Raw genomic sequence first — 20,684 nt, forward strand, 5'->3', positions numbered from 1 at the left:
ACCCGGCCCCATCCCACCCATCTGCCACCCACTGCCACCATTCCCCGGCGTGGTGGCAGCCAAGGCCGGAGCAGGGACGCAGCAGGGCTTGGCGAGGAAGCAGGAGCTGTGTGTGGGCCTCCGCTTCCCGTCCCGTCCCCGCAGCGGGCGTGGGGATGGCGGCTCGCAGAACACGGGCAGCAGAGCGAGGCCTCACCACAGCCTTGGCCCCATGGCCAAGCTGCTGCTCGGAAATGACAGATCTGGCTGCTGAGGGGCCCTGGGAGCCCAGCTGGTGGTGTCTGGGGGTCACCCAAGGATTGGGAGTTGCCCATAGGAGCACGGGCAGCCTCCACACCATGAAGCGGGCATGGGAGGCCCCTTGACTCCTGGAGTTGGCTGAGTCTGTGTCCTGTCCCCATTCCGCCGTGGAAGGGATCACAGCCTTCGGCTCTGAGTTGCTTTTGTTTACTCAGTTCTCCCAGTTCAGAGCCCCTCCTGGGCTCCTTTACCCGGATGGCAGCTCTGGCTGCGTGGCTGCCTGGCAGCTCCCCCAGGAGCTCGTGGTGACTGTGGGGCCGTGGCTGAGGGGCTGTGCCGGCGGTGGGAGAGCTCCTTCCCGGCCGAGCAGCACTGCAGGCTGCTCTGCTGCTATTCTTAGCCCGGGCTCCATTCCTGGTGGCTCTGGAGTGATGCTCTGCTGAGCCCATTTCCTGTTTGCCGCTCTCCCTGCCAGCGCTGCTTCCTTACCCGCTGCACCCGTGGGCAACTGGTGTGAGGGGTGAGAGCTTGGGATGAGCTGGGTGGGATGAGATCTGTGGGATGAGCCCTTCAAGACAAACCATGCAGGATCAGCCTAGCAGGATCAGCCATATGGGGCCATCAGCCATGCCTTCCCTTTGTGGGGCACTGTGAGCAGCACAGTCCTCATTTGTGCCAGGGCTCCAGGCACCCAGAGCCTCGTGCCCCAGTGCTGCTGTGCTCCCACCATGCTGGGACAGGCTCTGCACCAGCTACGAAGGGTCCCTGACTCAGTGGGTCAGCCCGGCAGGATGGGCTCAGCTCCAGTGCCTGGATCAGAGCTGGAGCCTCCCCATAGCCAAGTCCTGCGGTGTGTGGCCTGGGAGCATCCTGATAAACAGACATGCCAGGAGCCACGGTGCTGCTGTGCTGGTCTGCTGCTTGATGGAAAAGTTTCATCAGGATACCCTAATTGTGAAGCATCAATTCAATACCTGCTGTCTGACAGGCAGACCAGGACACCATTGGGAGTGGATGCTGCTGGTGGGGTGGCCAGTGCTAGGTCCAAACTCATCTCCTCAGTGGTGGCTCCAGAGGAGATTTCAGGAGCTGCTGCACACCCAGTGTTCCCCAAGCAGCTCTCTCTGGGCTGGCAGGGGCAGCTGGTGGGAGGTAATGGTACATTCTGACAGAGCTGGTGGTCCAGGGCTGTGCACTGAGCAGAGCAGGCTCACGCCCAGACTTGGTCATTTTTGCTCCAGCCCCGAGACTCCTTGTTCTCAGCAGATCCTGCCACTCTTAGGCCAGACACTTCAGAGACGTTGGGGGACTTGTTCCCTACAGATGGTGAGGGGAGCAAGGAGGGTCTCGCGCCCCTTCCCGCAGAGCGATGCCCCTTGTCCGTCCCTGGGGGGGATCCCTGATGCTGCTGAGGCCCGGCAGAGCCGCTCCCCATCCCGGCCGCCGTGTTCCCGGTACCCGGGCCGGCGGGTCCCTCCGCCCCCGCCCCGTCCGTGCCGCCGCGAGCCGCCCGCTCTCCCAGAGGAGGTTCCCCAGCCCCGGGGGGCTGGCCGTGAGCCCGCACCAACATGGAGATGCTCTTCCAGGCGCTATAAAGAGCTCCGACTCCCGCACCTGCCGCTCGGTCTCCATCGCGCCCACTCCCGGTCCGCACCCAGCGCCGGGGCTGGGGCCACCGTCCGTCCCCCTCCCCGTCCCATCCCGTCCCGCTGACCGCGGCTCGTCCCGCAGCAGGGCCGCTGGAGGGGATGGACTATTCCTATGATGAGGACCTGGACGAGCTGTGTCCGGTCTGCGGTGACAAGGTCTCCGGGTACCACTACGGGCTGCTCACCTGCGAGAGCTGCAAGGTAGGAGCGGCCGGGGCGCGCGGGGTCGGGGCTGCGGAGCCGGGGCCGTGCGGGGCCGGGGAAAAGCAGCCGGGGCCGCGCGGGGCTGGAGAAGCGGGGCCGGGGCTCTCTGTGACCGGCGCCTTGTGGGGCCGGGGCTGTGAAGGGAAGAGGGGTCCGGGGCTCTGTAGTGAGTGGGGAGGGGGCTCTGCAGGTTCCGGGGCAGCGAAACCGGCCGCGGGGCTTCTTTCGCCCGTTTTCGTTAGCGGCGGATTCGCGGCCGGTGGCGGGAGCGGAGCGCGGCCGCGACGGGAGCCCCGAGCGCTGCGGAGCCTCTGCCGAGGGCGGGTGGCGGGGACCGGGTGCCGGTGCCGGGATGTCGGTGTCGGTGCCCACCACATCGCCGCCGCCGCAGGGCTTCTTCAAGCGCACGGTGCAGAACAACAAGCACTACACCTGCACCGAGAGCCAGAGCTGCAAGATCGACAAGACCCAGCGCAAGCGCTGTCCCTACTGCCGCTTCCAGAAGTGCCTCACCGTGGGGATGCGCCTGGAAGGTAGGGACGGCCCGGGCACGGCCCGGCGGGCGGGGGGCGGCGGGGCCGGGGTCTGTGTCGGGGCTGTGCGGGAATTGTGCCGTTGCCGGGACCGGTCGCGCTGTCGCCGCCGTCGCCACCTCCCCGGGCCAGTCAGTCCCGCCGCCGCTTCGATTCCGTTTTCCCCTCCCAAGTTAAGAAAAAAATCGTTTTTTCTCGTAGTCTCCTTCTTTTCCTTGTTTCATTTTGTTTGTTTCCCTGGGGTTCCTGCTGCTACGGCTTAAACTTTCCAGGATTATTTTTTTTTTTTTTACTGGCAGGAAGGTTGGGAAATAGCAAATAAATTACTGTTTTCCTTAAGCACATATTTCCAGAAGCCGAGACTTAAGGAAAAACGTTAAAAATTATGGGGATTGCAATAAAACTGACGCAGACCCACCACGAATTATATTTTTTCTCTCGGTGACATTTAGTATAACGGATTTCTGACCCCCGGGGGTAGATTCCAGCCCCACTGCCGCCGCCTCTCTCCTGCCGGCGCAGAGGATCCCGACATCAGAGTCGGGCCCCGACAGCCCGTGTTGCGGGCTCTGCAGTGCTCAGCATCCGGCAACGAAACATATTTCTGGGGACAGGTCGTTGGCACGGGATGGCAAAGCAAAAGCAGAGGCAGAAAGAGCCCCCCGCCCCAGAGCCAGCGGCCCCCTCCCCATTTCGCCCTTGAAATCGTTTGCGTTTTGCAGCGGGCGGAAGCGAGTTGAGCCCTCCCGCCTGAGCCTGGCCGGGCTGAGCCCCTCGCTGCTCGGGACACAGCGCGGTTAATCGGAAAGTCCTTCGTGTTCTGGCAGGGCGGCCGCTCGCTCCGGGAGCGGGCTGGGAGCCTGCGAGCAGAAGCGCAGGAGTAAGACACAACATCGAGCTGCAAATTCAACCCTTGCAAACTCCCGGCGTGGGCTTGCTTCCAAAACAGATCCCAGTTTCCTCCCTGGGTTGGAGTTACTGGTGCCCTAAATCCCTCGCTGCATGCTTTGGGCGTTATGATCGATGTCGCAAAGGGGATTTGGGGGCTGGGCCGGGGCTGGAGACCCTACGACAGACGAGCAGGGACAGTTCTTGGGGCGCCCGGGGGGAAGAGGCACGGCCTCAATTTGTCCCTTTCCAGCAGTTTTTGTCCTGTGCACCGCGAAGGTGCTTTGGTCCCAGAGCTGTCCCAACAGCCTTTTCTTATGTATTTTCTTGCTGTTGGGTCCTTAGCAGAGCTGGCAGACGAGGCAAGCACCCAGCCAAGGGCGATATTCTCATGGAACCGTCTCTTTTGTGGTAAAAAAAGAGACCACCTTTTCCAGCTCCTAGTATTTTTGGGCAAGGCATATGAGGTGATGCTTTGGAGGTGAGTCTACACGACAACAGCAACCCCGAGGTGATTGGTTTTGGGAACAGTGTTGACACAGGCACCCCTCAAAATGCCTGCAGGGAGGTGGCAGAGAAACTTGCTCGGGAGGAGAAGCACAGCCCTGGGCACCTTGCAGGCACTACCTATGGCATCTTCCATGTCCGTGCCCAGGCAAAGAAAGGTGGCCAAAAGGAGGGAGAGCCTGGCCAGCAGCCTGCCCCGGGCAGGGCTCTGCACTGGGATGAGAGCAGGCGAGGCAGTGCAAGTGGGAAGGGGCTGCAGGGTGCTGGAGACCCCTCCGTGTGGGTGTGGGGCTCGGGGGTTCCCTGCAGATGGTTTTGGGGAGGTTGCTGGCGGTGCAGGCGCTTCCTGGGTGGCTCTACTTGAGCCCCCCTACCCTGGAGATCAGGATACATCATTTTTTCCTCGGCTGTCTGCTGGGACGCAGCAAATGGCAACTTGTTCTCAATCCCAAGTGTAGCACAAATGGCAGGAAAAGCAGAGCAGGAGGGAATTAAAAGGCCTTTTCTCCCTTTGTGCTCTTGCAGCGAGAGGGGAGGAGGTGTATGCAGTCGCCTCTGGAGGGTTTGTGAGACCGGACTGTGAGCACCTCTCGCTGTGTGTGGGAGGGCAGCAGCCCTAGGAGGGTTTCTGCCTGTGCACCCCTGCCCAGGGTCGCAGGGGTTTACTTTGGGATGCGATCCTTGGGCGTCAGTGCCCGACCTCCAGCAGTGGTGGGATAACGTCACTTCGAGTGGGTGTGAGATTTGGTTTTTGGTGTGCTCTGGCTCTGGCGTGTGTGGCCAGGGCTACCAGACCTACGTGTGCCAGCTCGGGCTGCCAGCCCGTCTGCCTGTGTGGGACCCCGGCTGGGGTGTGAGTGTGGCCAGCTCCTTGTACCCGAGTCAGGATCTGCCCCGGGACAGCTCTGCTGCGCAGAGGGGCGTGGGCCGGCCCGGGACAGGGGCCACGGCACCCCTCTCTTCAGAGGCTGCCGCTGGCAGCCCGCTCCCAGTGAGATGCTGTTTTCATGAATAAAGAATGAGGGAGGAAGCCAGGGCGGCTCTCCTGGGAGCGCATTCCTGCTCGTCCTGGAAATGCTGCTGCTCCCGGCCACGCTGCCGCCTTTGCAGCCTGCCTCGGGAGCGCTGGGAAGCTGCTCCGGCTCTCCGGGGGGGCTGGCTGCGGGCCCCGGGAGAAGTAGGCGAAAGAAAGGCAGAGGTAACAGCTGAGAGGCAAAGCGAGACCCGCTGGCTGTCAGCAGGAACACAAACTAGCAGAGGGGTTCTGCCTTTGATGCTCACTGCAGGCTGCTCTCTCCGGCGCACTCCTCCGTGTCCCTGCGCTGCCTTCCAGCGATCTGAGGCTCTTCCAAGGGGATGCCAGGGCAGCAGCCCCGGAACACGGCAAACACGGCAAGGCAGTGCAGGGGGACAGGCTAATTCTGCGGAGAGGCACCTGCTCCCTTGCATGCTGGCAGATCCTTGGGTTGTTTTTTTTTGTTGTTTTGTTTTTTGTTTGTTTTTTGTTTTTTTTTGTTTTTTTTTTTTTTTTTGGTTTGGTGTGAACATCTGCTTTGCTGCAGCCGTCAGAGGGACTCTGCCAGCGGGATGCTCCAGCAGAACCCTCGCCAGGGCTGGTACCCCCAGGGCTGGCAGCCTGAGGCCAGAGGGGTGTAAATTGCATCTACTGGGACCTGCCAGCCGTGCTGCCCGACAAAGGGGCAGAGATTTGCTGAGAATAGGCACGTGCAGCCTGGATGAAGGGAACCAGGGTCCCAAAGGGGCTGTGGGGTCCCAGGCCCTGCTGAAACAAGGAAATCCCAGGGCTGGTCCAGCGACACTGGTAGTAAAAACTGAGTGTCAAATCCCCTCCTCTGCTCAGGCTTTAGGGTCTGTCCCATTAACCCACGGGGAATGAAAGCTGCTTTATCCCCCAGCTTGTTTCGTAGTGAAAGCCAAGTGTCTGATCCTTTCGTCCAATCCCCAGAGGCTCTGAGGTGACATCGGCTGGGCTGGGAGTGACAGAACCTGCCGTTGGCTTTCTGGAAAGGTCTCCCCAGTGCCCCCCAAATCCTTTTTGCCACTAAGTCGTGTCCCCCGATATTGTCTCTGTGCCCTGTGTGAGCTCTGGTCTCTCTCCACATGTGTTCACCACAGTCTCTGCCCTCACTCTGTCTCCAGCTGTCCGTGCAGACCGGATGCGCGGAGGGAGGAACAAGTTTGGACCCATGTACAAGCGGGACCGTGCCTTAAAGCAGCAGAAGAAAGCTCTGATCCGTGCCAACGGCTTCAAGCTGGAGAGCGTGCCTCAGATCATGTCCCCCATGCAGAGTGACTACAGCCTGTCCTCCACCATCCACAGCATCCACGCCGTGTCCAAGACGCTGCCGCCCAACCCGGCCGCCCTGACGCCCGTGGATTACGAGCGCAGCCCCTACGGGACGCCGTCCCTGGGCATGGCTGTGCCCGGCCACGCGCCCCTGCCCGCCTACCACTACCCCTCCTTCCCCAACCGCACCATCAAGTCCGAGTACCCCGACCACTACACAAATGCCCACGAGGCCGTGCCTGCTTACATGTACCCAGAGACCTACCCCAGCAGCTCCCCCCCTGACATCCCCGAGGTCATCCTGAAGCTGCTGCAGCTGGAGCCCGACGAGGCCCAGGTGAAGGCACGGATTCTGTCCTGCCTGCAGCAAGAGCAGGGCAAAGGCCGGCATGAGAAGCTCAGCACCTTCGGCCTCATGTGCAAGATGGCTGACCAGACCCTCTTCTCCATCGTGGAGTGGGCACGGAGCTGCATCTTCTTCAAGGAACTGGAGGTAGGAGCTGCCAGAGGGATGGATGCTGCTCTGGGGGGACAGTGGGAGGTGGGCAGGATTGAGGCTGCCACGATGTGAGGATGGGATGTGGCTGTGGGCAGGATTGAGGGTGAAATATTGTGAGGACAGGGCACATGGGCACAAGCCTGGGGCCATCTCTGCAGATCTGTTGACACATCCCAGTCCTGCACCCAGCTCCCTGCACGGCAGGGCTGGAAGTGCCGGAGCAGCTCTCACTGTCGTGTGGGGCTAATGGTTTCAGATTCATCACAGCAGGGGCAGGTGTTGAGGCAATCGCCGGCAGAGTGACTGGGGTGTCAAGCTCAAGATATAATTGAAAAATGTAACGTTGAGGAATTATAGTTGAGACAATTCTCTCCTCTGCCTTTAGGAGGAAAATCGATGTGGTCAGGTGGGTCCTATTAGCACCAGGCAGCCGGGGCAGCCCAAGCCTGCTCCAGAGCTGTGTCTGCTCCAGCAGCCCATGAGTGTGCCCAGCTGGGGGACACGGAGCTGACCTCCATCCTGCCAAGACACCCTCTCTAGCAAGTGTCCTTGAACATTCACGGGGACCAGGGGAGGGTTAGCAGGGCTGGAGCAGCTTCTGCCATCCTGCACGTCTCGTCAAGCTTTCAGAAATTTTCCATTCGTGTTCTGGGCTGACCAAAGATCCCAAGCTGGTGCAAAAATGGGAGAGAAAATTTTGCAACTTGGCCAAAACCCAGAGAGCAACATCTTGGGGCTGCTGTGACGAGATTCAGGTGCTTTCTTGTATTTCCAGCCTAAGACTGTGCTGCCTGGCTCTGGCCAAAATCCCCTTATTCCAGTGTGCGGTAGGACAGGACCAGGCTCTTCCCTGTGCCATAGGTGCCATGGGGCTGAGTGTGGCCGAGCCTCATGGCTCAAAATATCCCCTGTCTGCCAGAACATTGTCAGGAAATGGCATTGTGGGGGTGGGTTGGGCTTGTTTCAATCATATCAGTGTCCAGCTTGGATTTTGGGAACAGGGTGGTTGTTGTTTTGCAGGAGATATTGTAAACAGTGTAAATTCAGCTCCCAGCTGTATAGTTGTGTAGCCTTGTAACTTCATTGTGAGCATGATTGTGCCACCAAAATAGGCTGCTCCTGTGTGAATCGGTGTTGGCGGGTGCTCCTCCTGCCGTGGGACTCTGGGGGGGATGGCAGTGCCACAGGCTTCACCTGGGCACAGCTACCAGTGTCCTGTTGGGAGCAGGGCACATGCCCTGCTGTGCTCAGGACATGGGGTTCAGTGCTCAGAGGATGTTCACATCCACCACTGCCACCCTAGGGGCTCAAGTTTTTACCTTACCCACATGGTGATTGTGGGGTGCATTCCCAGCATCTCCTGGGGCTGCAGGACCCCACAGCCAGAGAGAGAGCAGCCGGGGGAAGCAAGAGTAGGTCTGAGATCTTGAATCCCCATACCTGCTCCTGCCTGGCACATAAAAGCCAGCGGCTGCTGGGGTGGTAAATGAACTCCTGCTGGAGCTGGGTTTATGGCTCTGCCCTAAAGCCAGCACGGGAACATGGCAATCTCCGAGATCGATGGCACCAGCAGCCCCCAGAGCACTCAGGGCTCCTCAGGGCAGGGGTGCCAGCAGCCCTCTCCCTCCCCTGGGAGGGTCTGTGTGAAGGGGACTGTCCCCAGCCCCAGGAGGGAAGGGCTGCTGGCTGAGGCTAGTGCAGGGATCCAGGCTGGAAAGGCACGGTGCTAGGACACCACTCCAGGGCATTATGCCAGGCTGGCACTGCCTGGGGAGGAGGTGAGGCAGGTGAGAAGGGGAGGTGTGGGCAGATTGCCCCATCATATATTGCCCTGCCTGAGCCCACCCAGCACCACTGTGCTCCTTCCACAGGGCTGTAAGAAGAGACCTGGCTTCTCCCCGGGGCCCCACACGGAGCCTGGAGAGGAAAGAGCAAATCCTCTGGGACGTGGGGAACTGCTGGCTCACGGCTGGTTGGGATGAGCCATTGGTCTCTGCCCAGGGACAGTGGTAGCAGTTTCCCTTGGAGCTTGTTCCCATTCCCATCCCCACCCCAGCCATTTGCTGAGGGCCAGGATGGGTGCTTTGCTGTCTCCACACTCCTGGCGTGGTGGCTGGGCTGGGGGACACTGGGGAGAGCCCCCCTGTCTCCAGCACTGCCCCCGGGGAGGGAGGGGGGCCATGGGCTAATGGCCTCTTGACATCGGCTCACACGCCACGTCCGCCCGCAGGCGCGGGGCAGTCAGATTGAAAACAGATTTAACTTCCCAGATATATCGTTTCATTTAAGGGCCAGTAATTCTGTCAGTCTGCCACTGACAAACGAGGGTCCCCATGCCAATCCGCCGGGAGACTGATGTCGCGGCGCTCATCTCGTGTCACCAGGGGGAGAATTACGGACTGCGCTGGCCTTCGGAGGCAGGAGTAATAAGGCTGCTCGGCACAGGGGGATTTGGGGGCCCGCTTGTTTATCGAGGGCTGGCCAGGCAGCCGCGGCGCGGGGCCGCGCGGGCGGAGGTGGGAGAGGTCAGAGCTGACGCCCATAAATACGAACTTTAACTGAGTCTAGATGAGATGTGTCAGGACTGAGGGAAGATTTGCAGCATCTTTTCAGGAAGAAAAATATGGGCCGGGGGTGAAATATATTTTGTTGGGTTGTGAGTCTCAGGCAACTTTGTCCTTTCAGATGTAATTTTTTTATATGTATATGGAAAGAGACAGACAGAGGTGTGTGCACACAGGCACACGTGCTTGCATGCTCACATTGTGTCTGGTTTTGGTGTGGATTATACACGCATGCCTTGCACAGCCTGGTTTATATAGGTGTCACTGCCATACCTACATATCAATATCATGTACACAGGCTTGCAGTGACCTTTAGATTGGGATGAGCAGCCAGGAATGTTAAACAAATTGCCACGGTTCCAGCCCGAAGGCCAGCCTGAGCTGGGTGTGCATTGGGTCCTTGTGCTGGTGGAGGGGCATGGCGCAGCCACAGGGGCCTGGGATAGTGCTGACCCCTTCCTCAGCCCTTTTGTGCCAAGGGCCTGGGGCAAACAACCCTTCCATCCACTGGCAAGCTCCAGTGATGGGGAGATGCTGAGGGCAGCAGCGTTACCACAGACCCACAGGTCCCTGTGGTCACCAGCTCTGTCTGCTGTGCTGCTCTCCCTCAGTCGTGCTCAGAGATCCCAGAGCCACGACAAAACCTATTTGCAGTCAGTTGCTTCTCTGCCTTTAACTTGTGGGTCATCTTGACCCCATCTCCTGGCCGATGGCCAGAGTGTTTTTGGCAGATTTAAAATCTCCTTCTGGTCATGGATGCTGCAGCAATGTTTAGCATCCCATGCACTGGGGGAAATGTGACACTCCCCTGACTGTGGTGTCCTGGCCAGCACAGCCCTGCCGGCAGCAGCCTGGGAGCCAGCAGGGTGATGGGATCCTGGGCTAGCCACACTGGTCTTGATGGTCATTTGTTTTAAGATGTACATCGTGGTGGTATCTGGGCAGGGCAATGGGGAGCTGCCCTGACCATTAACACCTTGGAGGTTTGAGGGTTTTCTATTGTGGGTGGCTGGTGGACACCAGTCCACTTCCACTCTTCTCAGTAGCCAAGGTGATGGGTCCTGCTTGCACTCAGTATTTTCTGGGCATGCTCAGGGTGCTGACATGTGCCAGAGGGCAGTGGGGCAAATCCTGCACCTGAGATTTGGGAGGAAGCCTGGAGGACATCTGTGTGGTGGGGACAGGCCAGGGGCATCCGAGTGCTGCTTGTGCCTGTAGCTGGGGATGGATATCCTGGGACCAGCTCAGCCCTTCCTGCCAAAGAAGGGCTCCTGGTGGATCACTCTCCTTCCTAAAGCAGTGGTGCCCAGGCTGGGGGCTGCCCTGAACCAGCCTGCAAGGAGCAGTGAGCACTGTGGGGCTACACCATTCCTGCATGGGCTAGGCACATTTTGGGGAGCCCCAACACTTGCAGGGACTTCCTCACCTTGTACCTATGAACCCACAGAGAGGTTGCAGAAGATTTCAAATTACACCCACATGCAGGTCCTGCAGTCCTGTGCCTGGGCAGCACCATCCCTGTCTCTGCATACCCTGCCTTCCCTCTGGCACAATCCCAGATCCTTTCCCACTGCATTTTCTGTGGGTTGCAGCCCATCAGGGATTGCTCTTCCAGTGCAGGGATTCACCGAGTGTTTTGTGAATGGGTTAAATGCTCACTTTAAGAAAAAGATAAGGATTGCCTCTCAAAGACAGCTTGCATCAGGCCTTTGATAAAGCACTCGGAGGAAAAGCCTTGACATTAAAAGAGGAAGATCCTTTACTTAACTTTTAACAGCGAGCTGTGTGCTGCCGCCTGGCTGGGAGGATTGGTTGCCTCTGAGTGCCCCTCCATTAGCAGCCCCTGCTCTTGCCAGGCCAGGCCAGGGTGAGGTGCAACCCGGTGGCCCCCAGCCTGAGCGCCCTGCAGCACAGCCTCAGTGCTGGAGCTGCCACCCAGCCTGGCATGGGGACAGCCATGGTGCTGGGGACATCTGCACAGACCCCAGCCAGCTCTGACTGGCCCATGCAGTCCCCAGTCCCACCCCATGATGCTCCCAAGCACATTCCCCTCGTGCCATGGCCCTGTGGCTCTGGTGCACTGCGGCGTTCCCAGGGAGCAACTGGAGCGTGCTGGCAAGAGAACAGCCCTGCAGCAGCCATGGAAGGAGAAATGTGCTGCTGAGGGGCTTCAGGGAGGCAGCCAAACACCCCTCAGAGTCTGGGAGAAGCTCATTAGCAATTTTTAGAGGAAGAAAATAAGATTTCAAAATTGTTGAAGTGTTTTCTTTGAAAAAGCTGATTTTTAAGAACGGTTTTCAAGGCAAAACCTTCTGTCTGTCTCTTCTGGAGCTCGTCCCGCTCAGGAATGAGGCACAGGAAAGAACTTCCAAAACAACGGCCAGGCTGAGCCAGAGCGGAGGCGCTCGGCACCGGCCGGGCTCGTGCAGCTGGGCTGGCCCCAGCTCCCTGCTGGGCTGGCCCCCCATCACAGCCGGCCACTGGCCTTCTGGCAGGGGTCACCCTGGCTGCAGAAAGCTCCATTTTGGTTCAGTGCAGAATGGGCTTTACCCCAGGGTTTTGTGGAGCAGTTGGCCTGGAGCTCATGCTCTGCAGTGCTGGGCCATGAACAGCAGCTGCTGCACTGGTTGGGGATGAGGGGTGAGCTCAGCCTTGGCTGCCCCGCAGTGCCCAGGGCCCACAGGTGGGCAGGGGCTGTGCCACAGCCCAGCCACCATCACTGCCTTCCTTCCCACCTCAATCCTTCCCCTGCCCTGCTGCACGACCGGCTCTGGCCACCCACCACCCTCCAGGGACAAATCCCAGCAGGGAGCCCCGGCTCTGAGACCATAAAGCTCTTTCTCATCTGGCTTCTATTCCTTTTGCAATCTCCCAGCGCAGGTTTATTGCAGCCTCTTCAGCAAAACGAGGGCATTATCCAGCACTGTGATGCTGCATCTGTCTTCCCTCTATTAACAGGGGAGCACAATGGCCCTGCAGAGCTCAGCTGCTGGCACTGGATGTGCTCCTCAGGGCGGTAGTGGAGGCTGTACTGTAATCCCAACCCTTTCCCTACACTGGCCCTGCAGGACAGGGGAGTCCAGGCAGGGCAGGAGTTCATCTCTTTATGGAAAGGAGTTGGGGTTCAGTGGAGAGCAGTGCCGAGGGGATGAAGCCAGTGACCCATGGTGGTTCTTGGCAGGACAGTGGGGAAGGCAGTGTGCCCTAAATCCTACCACAGCTCTGGGGGCTTTTAGCTCTTCCAAATGCAGCTGTTGGCTCTGGCATCTCATCCTGCCAGTCACTGGTGCTGCCTGCAGTCCCCAGTGCCCTGTGAGACATTTGGGGACCCTTCCAGCCTGGCTTGAGCTGCTCACAGGGGCAGCCCCAGGTGTTTCTCTGGGCACACACACACTGGCACATGTGCAGCAGTGCACGTGATGACGAGTGTGTGCTGGTGCGTGGGCAGGGCCGGGCTGGCAGCTGCAGGGCGCAGCCATGTCCCGCACCCAGCAGCTCCCCCAGGCCCTGTGCCCCCCAGACCTGCCACCCTGGGCAGGGAGGTGAGCATGGGCACTGTCTTCTTTCGTTTTAAAGTATCCAGAGGGGCTGTCTGGACACACAGTCCCTTTGTGCAGCCACCACCTCTCCCTCCCGCAGTCATTTTGTTAAAATTTGTGTGCGATTTGAGGAGGTTGTGCCTGGTGGGGGAAGGCCCGTGTTGATAAGAGCCAGCGAGTGCCACTGAAACATGTTGAGCTGCTTTGAAGCCAGCTCTGCAAAGCCACCTGCTCATCTCCTCTCCTCCAGCCCAGGGTCCCCTTTTCTGGGGTGCAGCTCCAGATCTCCACGCTCACCCCAGGCACAGGGTGGGTGCTGTGCACTGCAGCACGGTGGGTGACAGCTGTGTTACTCCTGCTGTGTTTCAGGTGGGTGACCAGATGAAGCTGCTGCAGAACTGCTGGAGTGAGCTGCTGGTGTTTGACCACATCTACAGGCAGCTGCAGCATGGCAAGGAGCACAGCGTGCTGCTGGTCACTGGCCAGGAGGTGAGAAACGGGCTCTGGGACTGTTGTGGTGCTGAGGAAGGGTAGTGGAGATGGCCAGGGGCTGCATGGGGCAATGGAGTGACTTTTTTCTTCCTTTTGTCCCAGCGTGGCAAACTCGACATAGGGCAGGCAGGTGGTGTTGTTACACTCTGGGTCTGCTTGTGCAGAAGGTTCCATCCTGTTCCATCCTGTTCCATCCTGTCCTATCCTGTCCCATCCTGCCACACAGCTCTTGGTTCTGGGGAATAATATTTCTTATGGAGAGATCGACAGCCTCTCCTGCACTGCCAGCAGTGGGATGGAAGTTGGGACCCCTTCCCTCCCTGGAGATGTCTTTTGAAGATGTGGTGCCTTCAATTCCAGCACTCTGTGAAGGGTGCCCCTGTTCTGAATTATGTTCCCATTTCACCCATCATTTTTTGACTCCCCTAATTCTTGGTCAGTGCTCTGGGCTGCCCGTGTGAGGTGCCCTGCCACAGGCTGTGCTGGGACCGGGGCTGCTGAAGCTGATGCCCCCCCTGTCCTGGCAGGTGGACATGTCTGCCATCGCAGCCCAGGCCGGCTCCATCCTCAACACGCTGGTGCTGCGGGCACAGGAGCTCGTCCTGCACTTGCACTCGCTCCAGGTGGACCGGCACGAATTCGTCTGCCTCAAGTTCCTCATCCTCTTCAGCCTCGGTGAGTGCAGCTGGGGGGGCACTGGGGCAAGGGGCAGCGCTCTGGGGTCTCGGCCGTGCTGCTGCGTTCGGAGCTTGGGGTGGGATCGGGGCTGGAGGGGGCGCACAGAGCCCAGGCTCCTGCTGTGCCAAGAAGGGGCTCCTAGCGAGGAGCCAGGAGCGAGAGCTGGCACCTGCCTATGCCCCTCTCCCACCCGGCACCCCCTGGCCGAGCTGAGCCTGTTTTGGGCACTCGCCCATCGCAGCGGGCAGGGAAACAAGCGCTGATACGGCTGGGGAAAACACGGGTGTTGACAGAGCCGGGCCGGCCCTATCTCCCGGGATGTGCGTCAGAGAGCCCGAGCCGCGCTCGGCCCGGGGCTCCCGGCTGCTGATTAGGCTCAGCCCGGAGCCTGCGGTCGGGCACAGCCACCTCCCACCTCACCCAGACTAAATAACACCGCGGCCGTGGCGCTGCTGCCTGAGCCCGCTCCTGCCCCGGGATCTCCGTGCCAGCCGGGTGCTCTCCTGGTGCCGATGCTGGTGCTGGCATGCTGAGCCCACCGCCGCCTGTGGCAGACGCCCCTGTCTCCATCCCCCTCCTTGTACCCATCCCAGCCCTGTCCCTGCTCCAATGCCTTGGCTCTTTGCTTGCATTTCTGCACAGCGGGGTCCCGTGCAGGGATCGGGTGGGAGCTGCGCTGCTGTCCCTCCTGCACCTGCAGCATCTCCTCCCTCAGCTTTCCTTTCCTCTGGAGCTGTTTAGAAACTCTGAGAAACGAGACACGATAATTCGCTGCTCAAGCAGCGATAAGGTGTGGCACAAACAATGCCCAGGCTGGGAAATGAAGGAGCCGAGGGGGAGGTTCGTACCCCGAGCCAGGACCTTCCCTGGCCGCTGCCCCGCCCGGTCCTGCCCCGTGTCCCCCCGTGTCCCCTGGCATGGCACAGCACAGCGAGCAGGAGCCTGTCCCCCACCTCGATGGCTTCTCCAGAGCAGCGGCTTTCAGGCAGCGTGGAATCCAATAGCTGTGTTCTCCCATACATCATCTTGCCCCAAATGCAACTTTTTCTCACCATATTGCAGAGCTCACTTGGAGTAATTTGCCCTTCGTAGGCTCAGCTGTAGAGGACGGAATTGTGTATTATGTGCAGGATGTAATTGCCTTTAACAAGAGAATTTCCACATTTACCACTCTGCCACAGCACAGTCAAAGCCAAGCCCTGCTCACAAGAGCTGCCATTTGAGTTCTAAATAGATTTCTCTCCTGAGCAGGTAAAGAGATTTAATTAAAATTAGGGCTTCTCAAAATAGCAATATTTATGAGGACGGCACAGGTTAGCTTTGTTCTACAGAAGGGCTTAATAGAGCCTTAATGGATTGACCTATCATTCGATTTCATGACTTACATTCATGAAGCAGCTACTCTTGGGGAGGGGAGGAAGAGAGGCTTTTATAGCCCACATTCCCTTAAGCGTTTGCAATTTATCAGCAGCTTCTCCCAAACAAAAGGAGCTGTGAATAGGAAGAACACTTGAGGGCATAGAAATAATCCCAGGCATATCTGTATGTGTGATGGGAGGCTTTGTCACAGGACAGTCTTTGCAACTGCTGCAGTGTCTCTAAATGAAGTGAGTCAATGTTATTTGGACAACATTCTTTATTCCTTGCAGGAATGAAAAGATTATTCAAATATTCAATTAAACAGTGAATAGGGTCTTTCAGAGAACCAGGTGAGTTCATCGAGTAGAACTAGCTATTGTTGAGCCAACTCAGGGGATAGATTTGACATTTATCAATATAACTTCTTTTTTTTTAATGACATGCACAATAACCTTATGCAGATAAAGAGATTTCATAACAACAACCCGGGTAGCAGGAGACAATAGGAGCAAATGTGCCGTCAGAGTGAAAAGGGAAGGGTGATCTGATCCACTGCATCTTGGCACACCCTGTGCCCTTTGTGGCTGCCCCCGCAGTGCCCGTGGCCGTGGGCACGGCCCGAGGCTGGGGCTCCCCGGGGGCTCCCGGCCCCGGGCTCTGCTGTGCCTCCCCTCCTTGGGCTCTGCAGTGCCCCGACCCCACCTCTGCTCCCGGCTCTGACCCCCGGCTGGGCTGCAGCAGCCTCGGGTGCCACCATCCCTCCAAGGGAGCCCCAAATTCCCAGCTGCCCTGGCCAGACCCTGTGCTCAGATTTTCCCGTTTCCAGCCGGTGAATTTGGCCCTGCATCAGGGTCTGCGTGCAGCCCAGCCAGTGGGGCTGTGACGGAGGCAGTGGTCCTTAGCACCTCACAGTAAATCCACTAAATCCACTTTTGGATGAACCGTGCTGAGGTCTCTGCTGGGCAGGTGTGTGGGACCATGGCTGTGTGCAGCTGTAGGTGGTGATGGGGCAATGCCCAGCACTGGCTCCCTAAAGCCACCGAAATCTGTGTGCAGGGATGATTGTCCCTGCCTGCACCTGGGTGCTGCTGCCTGCTGAGCTGCTCCCTGCCCTGCTGGCAGCAGGAGAACTGCTGTGGCCCTGGCGAGGCATGGAGGATTAGGGTTTCCAGGCTGGTGAGCCTGGTTGCCACATTGGAAAGACCAGGTTTATCAGGGAATTAATACAGCCGCTTCCTCGACCTTCGGGAATTAAAGAGGGCTGATTGCAGTGACTCCCAATGTGTTGGCACAGCTGGCAACACCTTCTGGCTTTGCAGCTCCCTGGGCAGTGAGGGCAGGGAGACACCAGTCCTACTGTCAGGGAGTTTGGAATCTGCCTTCAGCATCAGGGAAGGCCTGCGGAGTAGAGTAGGGAGTAGGGACCAGGAGTGGGGTAGGAATGGAATAGGATAGGGATGGAGAGCCCGTGGCTGGATAGGGGCGGGCTCTGGGACCCCTGCTGTGTTCTCATGCATGAGGGACATTGACCCAGGAGTGTGGGTCCCTCCTGGCTCACCCAGCACAGAGTGGCACAGACAGATGGGGCAGACAGGTGAGTTTGGCACCGTTTCATCCCCATGCTCCCCTTTGCAGACGTGAAGTACCTGGAGAACCACACGCTGGCCAAGGATGCTCAGGAGAAGGCCAACGCGGCACTGCTGGAGTACACGGTGTGCCACTACCCCCACAACACGGACAAGTTCCGCCAGCTGCTGCTGTGGCTGGCAGAGGTCCGGGCGCTGAGCCTGCAGGCTGAGGAGTACCTGTACCACAAGCACCTGAGCGGGGAGGTGCCCTGCAACAACCTCCTCATCGAGATGCTGCACGCCAAGAGGACTTGAGCGGCCACCAGCAGGACCCGGTGCCTCCGGCGGGGGCGGGACTGGTGCCCGGGGCTGGCAGGCGCCTTCCTCAGTGATGCTATTTAACCTCTGCTATTGGAAACGCCCCAGAAGGTTTTGTACACAGCAAGGACAGCTGAGGCTGCAGGGCTGTGGCTTGGCTGCCAGCCTGCCCCGTTGGCAGTGCTGACCCCCAGCTCCACTGGTGCCCAAACCTGTCGCTTGCCAGCCTAGCTCAGCAGCACCAAGGAAGGGTAAAGCCTGTCCCGGTTTTTCTCCTATTTCTGCTCTTCTCCTGCTACCCCCACCAGCTGTTTCTTTATTGCCACCACCCCTCCCCAACCCTGCCCATGTCTCAGGGCCCCTAGGGCACAGGGCAGGAGAGAGGGGAGGTGAAACCCCTCCAGGTTGTGGTTTTATGGTGATTGAGGTGTCTCCAGGCACCAGGGAACACACAAAAGGTGGAGAGGATTTCTGCAGCAAACTACACAGAATGCTGGGGCTGGGCTGGAGGTGTCCTGCTGTGCCAGGACCCCACGGTGCAGATGCCAGGTCCCAATTGCTGCCAGCTCTGTGTCCTGCAGCTGCCCTGGCCAAGACAGGGCAGGGAGGGATGGGCAGTGCTGAATCCTCAGCTGAGGTGCATTTTCCTAGTGCCTGCTGCTGGAGGCAGCAGTTCTGTGGCAGCCACAGTGCCCAGAGCCCAGTGCTGCCCACGGGCAGCACAGCTCAGTCCTGCCCACAGGTGTGGTGGCAGAGCAGCCTGGCAGGAGGGAGGTGCAAGTTTCAGCATGTGGCCAGGATCTTGGGGAAACTGGGGGAGCTCTGCAGTGCCCCTCTGCATTTATCTGCTGAGTGAGTGGGTAAGGAGGAACAAGGATTGTCCTGCACTTCATGCTGGGCATCCTGGCCCCCTCCTTTGCTCTGCCATGTCCCCAGGGGACAGCAAATGCTGTGCCAAAGCCACAGGCAAAGAGCTCTCTGTTCCTCTCCCATCATGGGATTGGGGCTTACAGACAGGACTGGGAGCACTGGGGGTTGCAACTCCCCCAAACTGGGATGTGCTGGACTCTCACTGCTGCTTTGTCTCGGTCTCAGCCGTGCTCTCCTCTCCTCTGCCCCAGCTCTGGGGGTCCTGCAGCAGGGCCAGGGCTGTTCAGGTTTGCTCCCCGGGGCTGGGGGTGTCCCCACTGGGCAGAGCCGGTACCTTGAGGAGCCCCTGAGCCCGGAGCCATTTGTGCAGCTTGTTAGACACACCAGAAGGAGCATGTTTGTCTCTGCTTTAACACGTTTGTGCATTTTCCTCCTGAAGTCTGTGGTTTAGTTTCACCTTCTTCTTTTTGTGAACTTAACTGGAGAAAATGGTTTGGGAGGTAAAAAATGTTTTATTTTCAGAAAATGAAAAGTGTCCTTAAGTGTCTCTCTCTGTCTCTTACATCCTTTCCTCCCTCTCATCCCTGCCCTTCCCCACTCCTCCCCCTTCCTTCCCAGGCAGAAGGTTACCAACTTTCTTGTCAGGAGCAAACCACTGTAATAAATTTTGCAGTTCATTTCAAATTTCAAACTTTGTCTTTTTTGGCTGTCTTTCTAACCCTTGTGGTTGGTGCTTGGCATTAGTGGGCAGTGCCCTGGTCCTTGCACCATGGCCAAACCCCCTTCACTGGGCTCAGCCACGCAGAGCTGGACATGAGCCCCTTCCCTTGGACACAGTGCAACAAGGAGAGGAGGTTGTCTTTAAAATCAGCATTTACTGCTGTCATATTCAGCAAAAACCCACCATATTTTCTATGTTCTAAACACTACAGAGGCAATAGGAGAAGAGGGAAGGAAAGCAGTGCCCAGCTGGCGAGGGGCCAGGCCAGCCGGGCGAGAGCCCAAGCAGGAGCAGGGAGAGGATTTTTGTCCTAAGCAGCAGAAGATGCTATTGATGTCAGCTGGTTTAGAAAAGGCTTGAAGCCAGCTGCTGGCTTCCCTAGTGCATGTGCTTTGTACACAGCCCGTCCCCAGCCCTGCCCCAGCTCAGGGCTGCTTCCATCCTCACCAGCACAGGAGTGTGGGCACTGCCTGGACACAGCTGGGCAGAGCTGGGCTTGTTCCCATCCACTGCCCCAGCTCCCCCAGGCAGCACCAGTGAGAGCACACAGCCAGGCACTGCCAGTGCTGCCAGCAGGATGGGGACAGAGGTGGCAGCACTGCCCAGGCCAGCCTTGGCTGCTGGAGCCATGGGGACCCCACAACACAAGTACCTGCCTGGAGTGCCCACCTGGGAGAGGAGCAGGGCAGCCAGCAGCAGCAAAGCTCCATGAGACCCCCCCAGTGCCCCTGCTGTGATTTGGCAGCATGAGATGCTGAGAAGGAGAGCAGGGTGACAGCTCTGCCCGGGCTGGAGACTCTCCAGGGGAAGCCAGCTCCTCTGACCTGCCATCCTTCCTGCTGAAGGACCCTCTGCATTTCAGGCTCGTCACCCAGAAACTTCTCAGAAACCTAAAGCAAAAGAGAGAAGGTCTCAGCTCTGCTGGCAGTGAGGGAGGGCAGGGGTCCCTCCCAGGGCAGTGGGAGAACTGGTGGGATCCCATAGCACAAACCTGCCACAGGAGTGAGCTGTGGGTGCAGGTCAGCCCTGCCTGTCAGGTACAGCTCTGACACCCCGGAGACCCCCCTGTGCCTTTGGGGTCTCTGAAACATGGTCCTTGTGACAGGGTCCATGCACAGGGCCATGGCTGCAGGGAAACCTCTTCTACCCTGGTCAGAGCACAGCACTCAGTGTTGGGAGCACAGAGCAAGGAGCTTCAAATGGGATTTAAGGAAAACACCAGCTCTGCCATGGCAGGAAGCGCCGGTGCCCCATGGGCTGCATCTCCTCAGGAAGGGCCTTGGCACCAGTTGTGACCCAGCAGGGTTGGCATGGCCAGGGTCTGCATTTCCCCCCATGACACCCAGCTGCTTTTCTGGCTTTAAATTCCAAACACTCCTAAGTTCCTTATTATTTCAAACCAAGCTTATGTAACACAGTATGGTCAGAGTTGCAGAATTACTCAGTATTGATCAGAGGAAGGCTGGGCTGCGGAGACAAGATCCATGTTGCTATGTGTGGCTTAGCAACATATAAATGTATTCAAACAGAATAATGAAATTATCGTGGGGAAACAAAGCAGCCATCACTTGAGGAGATGGAGGATGTGGAGGCCTCTTGGAGCCCTTGTTTGCCAAGACAAGGAAGATGGGACTTATTGTTTGTGCAAATATGTGAACGGCCCCAGCCATGCCCTGCTCACAAAAAGTGTGTAATGAAGGCAGGCAGGGCTCGCTGCACAGAGCAGCTCCTACAGCTGGGCTGGAGC

General features: G+C 58.6%; 1 protein-coding gene across 1 annotated transcript; it reads left to right on the plus strand.

Annotated features, from left to right (window-relative positions):
- Positions 1-1,988: 1,988 nt before the first annotated feature.
- On the plus strand, positions 1,989-18,904 carry NR5A1 (nuclear receptor subfamily 5 group A member 1). Its single transcript, XM_056504995.1, has 6 exons — positions 1,989-2,090; positions 2,485-2,626; positions 6,182-6,822; positions 13,301-13,420; positions 13,951-14,098; positions 17,096-18,904. The coding sequence occupies exons 1-6, from the start codon at positions 1,989-1,991 to the stop codon at positions 17,341-17,343; spliced, it is 1,401 nt and encodes a 466-aa protein (XP_056360970.1). The 3' UTR covers positions 17,344-18,904.
- The last annotated feature ends 1,780 nt before the right edge of the window (positions 18,905-20,684 follow it).

The sequence above is a fragment of the Oenanthe melanoleuca genome, chromosome 17 (assembly GCF_029582105.1).
Source record: "Oenanthe melanoleuca isolate GR-GAL-2019-014 chromosome 17, OMel1.0, whole genome shotgun sequence".
NCBI classification, from domain to species: Eukaryota; Metazoa; Chordata; class Aves; order Passeriformes; family Muscicapidae; genus Oenanthe; species Oenanthe melanoleuca.

Bases quoted from the DNA above. Each gene is read 5' to 3' on its own strand.
- NR5A1 (XM_056504995.1), top strand. From the start codon at position 1,989: ATGGACTATTCCTATGATGAGGACCTGGACGAGCTGTGTCCGGTCTGC. The intron at 6,823-13,300 runs GTAGGAGCTGCC...GCTGTGTTTCAG, and splicing joins TCTTCTTCAAGGAACTGGAG to GTGGGTGACCAGATGAAGCT. The intron at 13,421-13,950 runs GTGAGAAACGGG...CTGTCCTGGCAG, and splicing joins TGCTGGTCACTGGCCAGGAG to GTGGACATGTCTGCCATCGC.